The sequence below is a fragment of the Myotis lucifugus genome, unplaced genomic scaffold (assembly GCF_000147115.1).
Source record: "Myotis lucifugus unplaced genomic scaffold, Myoluc2.0 scaffold_119, whole genome shotgun sequence".
Taxonomy (NCBI): Eukaryota; Metazoa; Chordata; class Mammalia; order Chiroptera; family Vespertilionidae; genus Myotis; species Myotis lucifugus.
The window spans coordinates 3,703,156-3,712,545 of record NW_005871167.1 but is presented as its reverse complement, the minus strand read 5'-3'; the positions used below and the strand labels follow the sequence as shown (position 1 = coordinate 3,712,545).

The 9,390-nt window shown below is 49.3% G+C and overlaps 1 protein-coding gene across 1 annotated transcript in view; it reads left to right on the top strand.

Annotated features, from left to right (window-relative positions):
• GDF11 (growth differentiation factor 11) overlaps nt 1-7,337 on the top strand; it is a 20,896-nt gene extending 13,559 nt beyond the window's left edge. The window contains exons 3-4 of the mRNA XM_006093698.3: nt 3,087-3,484; nt 4,002-7,337. Of these exons, the coding sequence (XP_006093760.2) occupies nt 3,087-3,484; nt 4,002-4,382 (779 nt within the window). The 3' untranslated portion in view covers nt 4,383-7,337. The remainder of the gene's footprint in view (nt 1-3,086; nt 3,485-4,001) is intronic.
• The last annotated feature ends 2,053 nt before the right edge of the window (nt 7,338-9,390 follow it).

The following is a 9,390-nucleotide window of genomic DNA, read 5'->3' as shown; positions in this document are numbered from 1 at the left end:
CCAGGTGTTTAAGTCCCCTTAAGAGCCACCGTGGGTTCTTAAGAGAGGGAGGGGGAGTCGGAGACGAAGGGAGGGGAGGGAGAGAGGGGAAAAGGGAAAAAGAGACTTTTATAGTCTAATCCCCAGGGACCCCGCTTTAATAAGAGACTTGTGCTCTGCTAATCGGGGGAGGTGTTTGTCAGCAGAGATGGCCTCCGCTCCCCTCCCCCTCCTCCCCTCCCCCAGTCCTCAACCCTGGACCCCAGCCCCCACCTCTCCTAGGCTGCAGTGCCTGCCCTAGTTCCCTCCACCCTCTTAGGCTCTCCCACCCCAGCCTTCATCCTGGGAACCCAGCCCCCTTGCCCTTCTGGGAGCCAAGCCCAGCCCCTCAGTTTCTCTCTCCTCCCTACACCAAGAGGCCCCGGTCCTCTCAGCCCAACCTCCTGCCCCTAGGCCTTCCAGCCGGGGTTAGAAGAGTGTGTATGTGAGTAGGGGGAGGGAGGGCTAGGTGGTGAGCAGGGAGGGGGTTGGGCTTTTGCTGAAAATAGTGCAATGACCTCTCTCCAGACCAGCACCGCCTACTAAACCTGACCTGCTGCCTGCCACCAACCCGATCAATCCAACACAGATGTGGCTCCTTCCCCTCCCCTTGGGAGCTGGGCCTATGTGTGTGTTGGGGACTCTCTCAAGCCCCTTGCTTCCCTCCGTGGCTCTACCTGGTTCTCCTTTGTTCCTCCCAGTGTATCCTTCTGTCCTTTCTCTTCATCCCACTGGGCTTGGCTACCACCCTCCTTTTGCTTCTTAACCTCCACCCACTCCTATAAATTCCCCCCTTTCTCCCAGTAGTCTACAAATCCCAAGCTGATTTCTTCTTCCTCTACCATGATCCTCCCTTCTCTTCCTTCTCCTCTCCATTTCTCTGCCTATCTATCTCTTCGAACCTGCCTTCATCCCTAACAGTCTCTTCTATTACCTCCCTCACCATCTCCAGTCTCTCATCTTCTCTTTACTTTTCTTTTTCCACGCAGTGTTTTAGTCCTGTCCCCTTGTGGTACCCGACTGTCCCCACATCCACTGGGTGAGAAGTGTATGGTGATTCCCTGGGGTGGGGATGGGGGGACTCTGCCTAGAGACTTGGGAGGATGGGGCCCTGGGGTCAGCTTAGAAAACTAACAATAAACCAACATTTATTGAGAAGCTTCTGCTATTTTCAGATTCTTTATTTAATGCTCAGCACTCCTATGGAGCAAGGATTATTATCTGTATCACTGAGAAGTTTGGTGGGTAAGGTCAGATGCTGGTTAATGAGAAGTCAGGCAGTGATGAAACCCATTTCAATTATAGTCAGAGAACAGTGTTAAGATGTCAGGAAGGACTTTCAGGCACTGGCCTGTATAATTTAAGATTGGGAGTTTAGGGAGCTCATTCAGCATGCATTGATTGAACACTGCCTGGTACTATGGAGGCACTAAAGCCACAATGAGCAAAACACACAGTATCAACAGTGTTCACACGCATGGAGATTAGTACCTAATGGTGAAGACACACAGGAAAATGAGACAATCCTTATGCTGCAACTGGGCATAGTATGCTGTTCGGGTTGTCACTTCCCCCATCTCACCAGCAGCTCCCCTGACCAGCGCTCCTCATCTCTGCATTTCCACTTTGGAACCCTACCCCATCGCACCCCACAGCTCCAGCGGGAGAGTAACTGGGAGCAGGACCAGTGCCCTGGGATCTCAGAGAAGAACCGAGGGGAAGGAAGCCGCAGAGGAACTTGGTGTCTGTGTCCTGAGTACATGAAGATCATTCAGCACTTTCCTCCCCGTCTCACTTGGAGGACCCTCCTTCTTCTGGGGCGGGGGTGGGGGGATGCTGGTGGGAGACCAACGCAGATGCTAAGTCCTCCACGATTATGCAGAACTCAGAGGCCTGGGCACGATACATATGGACTTGACTTCCCAATCATTCTTACACGGCTCTGGAAGCTCCTTCCGGACTCTTCCTCTCTGTCCGTTTAGAGTGAGATGGCTATTCCTGCCCAATGAAAACATGATTTAAGGCATTTCCAACTGACTTAAGGGATTAGAAAGGAGACCGAGAGAAGCTGCAATGGAAGCAGAGGCAAATATTAAGAATCATCTTTTAGATCCAAGAAGAATCAATTTATGGTCCAGAACAAGGGGAAATGGGCCAAAATGTAAAGTTTGGATGTTAACTTTTGCAAAGAGTTGCTGGCACTGGACAGGAAGCTCAAGGGAGAAAAGTCTGATTACAGTCCATCTGGTGTGTTGAATATTATTTCTGATGCTTTGGGCAAGTAGGAGGAAACAACATAGAGGTAGTTTTTCCCTCTCAAAAGCTGAGGTGGTAACGGTGATGAGGAAGAGGAAGCAGCTGAGGAAACTGGTTTCCAGGTTAATGGGAGAGTCAAATGCACGGGAGTGCTTGAGCAGTTCGTGTTAGTTCCAGGCGTATTAGTTCTAGTGTGAATGATGCCAGGAAGCCTAGATCTGATTTACTTCATGAAATAAATTTAGCCCATGCTCTCTATCTGGACCATGGGTTATCCACTCTCTGAGGCCATCTGTTTTGTTTTATATTGTGTGTGTGTTTTTGGGGGGGCGGGGGATGCTATAACAGGTTCCCCACCTGGCCACCAGACAAAACAGAGCAAAACTGGGACAAGGTGACCTGAGGACAGCAGGTGTGATATGAGGTTTGGCTTCTTTGAAGAGCATCAAAGGTTCAGAAGTTAGAGCCCTACATGTTGGGGAAAGTTGGAGAAAGGGAAGACTGCAGATGGAAGAATTCTCTAATAACCACTTTTGCAGGTTATCTGGTAGAGGAGAACCTATGCATTAGGGCAATTGGATTAGGGAATGGGTACAGATCAGTAAGACCTGATAGAGCAGTCATCTTACAACGGAAAAGAGGAGACACTGTTCTGGGTACCAGTGACACGGTAGTCAACAAGACAGGCATGGGAGAAGGGTGAAGAACTGGAAAACTCAGGCTGAGGACTCCAAGTTGCCAATGCCACCCAGGACTGCTGACCTCCTCCACAAACACTTTTGCTAACCTTGTACCCCCTTTTCTCTTATCAGCGGACCCTGCGGTGCAGACAGATGGCAGCCCTCTCTGCTGTCATTTCCACTTCAGCCCCAAGGTGATGTTCACGAAGGTACTAAAGGCCCAGCTGTGGGTGTATCTACGGCCTGTGCCCCGCCCAGCCACAGTCTACCTTCAGATCTTGCGGCTGAAACCCCTAACTGGGGAAGGGACTCCTGGGGGAGGTGGGGGAGGCCGACGTCACATCCGTATCCGATCACTCAAGATTGAGCTGCACTCCCGCTCCGGCCACTGGCAGAGCATCGACTTCAAGCAAGTGCTACACAGCTGGTTTCGCCAGCCACAGAGCAACTGGGGCATCGAGATCAACGCCTTTGATCCCAGTGGCACAGACCTGGCTGTCACCTCTCTGGGGCCAGGAGCTGAGGGGCTGGTGAGCAGGGAGCCTGAGATGGTGGCGGATATGTGTAACCTGGCCCTGAGGAGGTGGGATGTTGGAAAAGGTAGATCAGGAATGTGAAGAGGGCTGGGGACTAGCATTATTTATCTGGGGCCGGAAGCTGATTCTAGAGGAGGAGTTTGGGAGGGAAGGGGAGTGGCAACTATCACTTTTCAGATATCCAAGCCAGGCCAACAGCTGAAAACCGGATTTGGTTGAAGGTGTGAGTTAATGGGAGATCCGTGGGAACACAAAAATGGACTCTTGATGAGGCCTCTGGCCAAGGGGCTGATGAGAGTGAGGTTGCCAGGGGAGGAATTAGGAAAGGTGAATTGAAGGAGAGATGGCTAGCTGGCAAGAAAAGTGGGCAGACACTGGCTGGGGATGGGAGCAGTGGGAAAGCTGAGAGGTGGTCTCTGTTCTCATGCCCCTGTTGAGGGGCAGGTGAGAAAGAACGCTGAGTACGAAGCCTTCAGGACTCTGTCACATCTCTTTCTCCTCTCCCATCCAGCATCCTTTCATGGAGCTTCGAGTCCTAGAGAACACAAAGCGGTCCCGGCGGAACCTGGGCCTGGACTGCGATGAGCACTCAAGTGAGTCCCGCTGCTGCCGATATCCCCTCACAGTGGACTTCGAGGCTTTCGGCTGGGACTGGATCATCGCACCTAAACGCTACAAGGCCAACTACTGCTCGGGCCAGTGCGAGTACATGTTCATGCAAAAGTATCCACACACCCACTTGGTGCAACAGGCTAATCCAAGAGGTTCTGCTGGGCCCTGCTGCACTCCCACCAAGATGTCCCCAATCAACATGCTCTACTTCAATGACAAGCAGCAGATTATCTACGGCAAGATCCCTGGCATGGTGGTGGATCGCTGTGGCTGCTCCTAAGGTGGAGGACGGAGGATGCCTCCTCCACAGACCCTACCCCTAGATCCCAGCCCTGACCCAGTTCCCCCACAGGCCCTAGATCTCCCTCCACCTCTTCTCATGAGCATCACATCTTGTTCCCTGCCCAAGCAGTGTGCAATACAATAGAGGGAGGCAGGTGGGGATTGAAGGGTGAGGGGTTTGGGGGAAAGGGAGAAGAGGAGGGGACAGGTCAGGTGGGGAGTGTTTGAGGTTTGCAGGTGAAAAGGTTTGGCAAGAAGACAGAGAGGCATAGAGAGAGAGGTAGAGCAGAGGGATAGAGACAGAGGAACACTAAGAGCAGCAGTGAGAAGGCAAAGGGATGGAGAGGCAGAAGAGACAGACTAGGCAGAGATAATGAGAAAGAGACTGAAAGGGAGTAATAAGAGAAAGCCCCAGACCAAGCCTCCTTTCTTCCACTGGCAAGGTGAGGGGCTTGATATGTTTTGGGGAGACCCCCTGACTACCATTTTCAGTAGGAAAGGAAATCAAAAAATCCATTCTTAGTTCTTCCCTTTCTCTCTCTCTAGCAGTGGCCAGGGGAAGGGAAGTGAGGGCAGGAGCAAAAGTGAGGATTTTGGAATATTATTTATTTATTTATTGTGACTTTTCATTTTTTGGTATTTGGCTTTACTGAAATAGAAGGGCCCCTGTTCACTGTGCCCCATTTGTCCCTTATTCCCTAAACCCTGTCCTCCCTCAATACCCACCTACTTAAGCACTTGTATAAAGCCTCTAGGGTTGGGAACGGGAGTAAAGGACAAGAGGGCTGACATATGGGGAAGCTTCCAATCCATAATCACCCTACTTAATTAACCTTCCTGAGCCAAAGGGATGGAACTGCCAGTGGTCACGGAAACAGTAAGCGGTTAGGGTTTAGGAGCTGGGGGAGCCAGCCTTCAACATCCAGGATCTATATGAGAGCCACTAAACTCACTCAGATCTACCCTCATAGTACTGAGTTATTTACCTAGAGGGTGTGGCCTGTTTATGCCCAAATTCCCACCAGCCAAAAGAGAGACCAAAGAGCCTGTGGAATGCCCTTGCTCCCAGCCTCTACCTTCAGGTCAATAAAAAGAAGAGTATAGAGAGGTCTGGGAAGGGTTAGGAGGGATTAAGAAAGGAGTAGAGAGGAGGCTGATGGTTACAGGGCATCTGAATCCAAATTACTGCTCTGGGCTAAGGAATAGAGCCAGCAGACCAAGGTGGAAGGGATTCTGGAGGGGGGGACATTTTAGTTCCTCAACCCCAAAGCTCAGGGTGGAAGGGGGGAGAATAAGGGAGCAGAGTGTATAATTATTTTTATGTTTTATTTTTGGAATCTAGCAGTACCTGGCAGCAGGGATGGGGACAATACAGTGGTAAAAGCATCTGACAAGGCCAATTAGAGCAGAGGATGGGAAGGCTGGAGACTCCCTGGTTTGTTTGAAAGGCTAGGAAGCAGGCAGGGATTGGTTACCACTCCAAGTCACTAGCTGGGCCTGTTCATTCCTCCCACAATCCTGACCCACCCTCCTCTGGACTCACTGTGCCTCAGTTTCTTCCCCTCGATGGAATGAAAAATAGCAGCACCCGCCACAGCCAAGAGATGAATTCTGAGCACTTACCACGGGCACTTTATGGACATAAAATACCTCTCGCTGTGGGACAGATAACCAGGGCACCAGAGTAGTGGTGAAGAGATGTGAGGCTTAGAGGAGTCACAGGCTTCAGAGTACAAGTTCCCCTCTGCCTCCCTGCTGGACAGTGCCTGAAGCCAAGGAGCTGAGAATCTCCTGATCCACACCCTATCCATACCTCACCACCAGACTTCTTGGGCTCCAGGCAAGAGCCTAGAGGGTCAGGAGAGGAGGGGGAAAGAACCTTCAGTAAAATTGTTATTCTTAAGTAGAGCCAGTAGTTACAGTTCTTGATACAAACGGTACTGAACAAAGTTAAGCCCAAGCTGGAGAGCTCACCAGGAAGGCTTGATTTTCCCAAGAGCATGACTCTCCCACCTGGTCCAGCCAGTGGAAGGGGAAAAGGTATGTGACCACCCTTGGGAAGGTGGTGTTGGTGAGCTTTAGTATCTTATTCCCATTCCCATAGTGAAAAAGTGAGATATGGTGTTTCAGTATAGGAATGGGCAGGGGCTATTAAGCATTTCAACTTGCCTCCTGGCATACAGCAGCTATGCTAATCCCCCAGCCTCTCCTCTCTGACTCTATTCTTTATCCCTCCTTCTGACCCAATCTTGGAGAACCGGCAACACCATTCACTTTTTCTTGGTGAAAGGAAAGGAACAGAGAAGTGAAGAACAGAAGATGCCTTCTCCAAGGTCAAATGCCCATGCCTCTTGATCTTGGCACAGGGTGGGAGTTTGGCAATAGGTATCCGATGACTTCCCTCTACAAATTCTAGAGTTGGGGCATTGGATTTGGGGACACTTAGAATATGCCCCTTTAATACCACCAAATAAAGACCTTTGGGGGAGGGTATTTCTCTTATGAACATAAACCTGTGAGTTGAAGTCTCCTTTCCCTGGTTCTTCCACCCCCGAAAAGGCCGGGGGGCATAGCCCAGCGGCCTCGTGGAAACTAGCACTCCCCTCCCACCTCATGATGTGTGTGGACCTCACCAGTGCCCTCAGATCGTAATTAGTGTAATTATTATTTACTTTGTGTATTTGTTACACTGTGTGCGTGATTGCCTTTGTTTGTTAAGGGTGTCTGAGGAGTATGGGGCCGATGGGCACTGGAATGCCGGGAAAGAACTTTTTCACTGAGATCAAAGATTCCTGGAGGGAACCATTGCAAAAAGGCCATCAGGCAGTTTTCAAGTTATGTGACAGAGGGCAAAGATGGCCATAGGGTGCTCTGATTTTTGGGATGGTCACATGACACAATCCAGCACTTGAACCTGAAAAAAGAAAAATAAAAGCAGTCAAAGAATTTAGAATTCAGAGCTCTTCTCCCTAACTAAGCGCGAACTTTTATACCTCAGACCAGGAACAGAAGAGGATCTGGGAGGACGGAACCTTGTGCTCAAGAACTAAGAAGATGGCAGTCATTGGAGCAAGGGAAAACCACTATTGTCATCTGGGATGATGGTTGGGACATGCAGACCAAGGGAGGGGACCTAGAACAACAACTCTCTAGAGAGCTTTATCAAAACAGTCCCAGAGATGACAAAACCCTCTCCCAGCTTCCTGAGAATGGAAGATCTAAAAGTTCTCTTGAGACCATCCTGCTAATGTTTATCCTATTCTGTAGTTCCCTGATCCTAGGGTTCCTCAGCTAAGTTTTACCAAAATCCACAAACCAAGCTAACATGGCCATTCACCTTGCCAGTGCACCAAAAGTGGTCAAGCATCTCAAAAATGTCTCCCGTGAGCCTAGAGCACACTTCCAAGGCATGAGAGTTAGGTGTGGCAAAGGAATCTTCCCTAACTTACATTAAAAAAAAAAAGGAAGAAAAGCTACTGTAATACCGATCTGATCCAGAATGGGGGGACAGGGCCATGGAAGGTTTAATATGCCACCATGCTTTCCCGTCTTGTTAGTTCTATCTACAGAATGACCCCACCTCAGACCAAACTACAAGACCGAGGTTGAGAGAGGAAGACAGGTTGAGAGAGGGGAAAAGTGCTACAGTGTCCTCCCAAGGAGCTGCTGTATCCACACCTACCCCTAGCGTTTTACCTGAGCTAAAACTTTTTTCTCCCCCTACTGCTGTTTCCTACTTTGAGAGGACATTCAGAAGAAACCGCAAGATGACTTTTATCCCCGACATCCTCCAACCCAATGCATGAGTAGCTAGCCTGTACTCTATCTATCTGTCCATTTGGGGATGTCAGGGGCTCCAAGCTAAGCACCACAGGCAGTGGCATTTATTTACAGCTTCTGCTCTCTAGTGAGGCTGAAGCAGGGAAGTCTGCCCCAGGCAACAATGTCAGCTTTCCTACCAATGAGCTGGGGGTAAGGGAGCAATTAGACTCCTACCTCTTTCCACTCTCTGAACCTCCTAACACTGTACCTGCATATGTAGTATACACACACATACACATACTCAACCTAATCCACTCAATCCCTTACCCTTTAGCTGGGACCTACTTGGGGAAAAAAAGAAAATCTTCTCACTGTAAATAACCTAGTAACATTAAGAGTTCATATTTATTGAATGAATACTATGCAAACTATAGAAACAAATTGTGCTGAGTACATAACATCAATTTTCACAGGGTTGCTGTTGGTACAGGGTCTGGAGAGAGTCACAGAATAATTAATTTGTCCAGGGTCTCAGAGCCAGTAGAGCTAGTGTGGTAGAACAAGGAATTACACCGAAGTAGTTGAGAAAAGAAAGCTGGGAGCACCCTGGGCTCAAAGGGTCTGCAAAGGTGTGAATTCCACCATTATTTGGTAATTTCTTTGGAGTTTAAAAACAAGTGTGGCCCTGACCGGTTTGGCTCAGGGAATAGAGCGTCGGCCTGCGGACTGAAGGGTCCCAGGTTCGATTCCGGTCAAGGGCATGTACCTTGGTTGCGGGCACATCCCCAGTAGGGGGTGTGCAGGAGGCGGCTGATTGATGTTTCTCTCTCATCGATGTTTCTAACTCTCTATCCCTCTCCCTTCCTCTCTGTGAAAAATCAATAAAATATATTTAAAAACAAACAAACAAAAAAACAACTGTGGACATGTTGCAAGAGAGGCGGAGGTTAGTTTCTGATGGATTTCAATAATGAGGTGAATGACATTACCTATCAGAGGCCCTCATACAACAGGGAAAACAGTTAAGTTCTTTCCTTCCCCTTCATCTGTTTCTCATGTCAGACATGGAAACAGGGCTCAATATCAAGAAATCCTGCTCCTATTCACATCTTTCTATACCCCTTACCCCCACAGAAGCTTCTAACCTTGAATCTTCAGAAGTTCCCAGGAGTTGGTGTGGGGGAAGGAGTTTGGAGTGATGGTGGAGAAAAAGAATGATCCTTGGAGAACCATAAAAAGGTGCA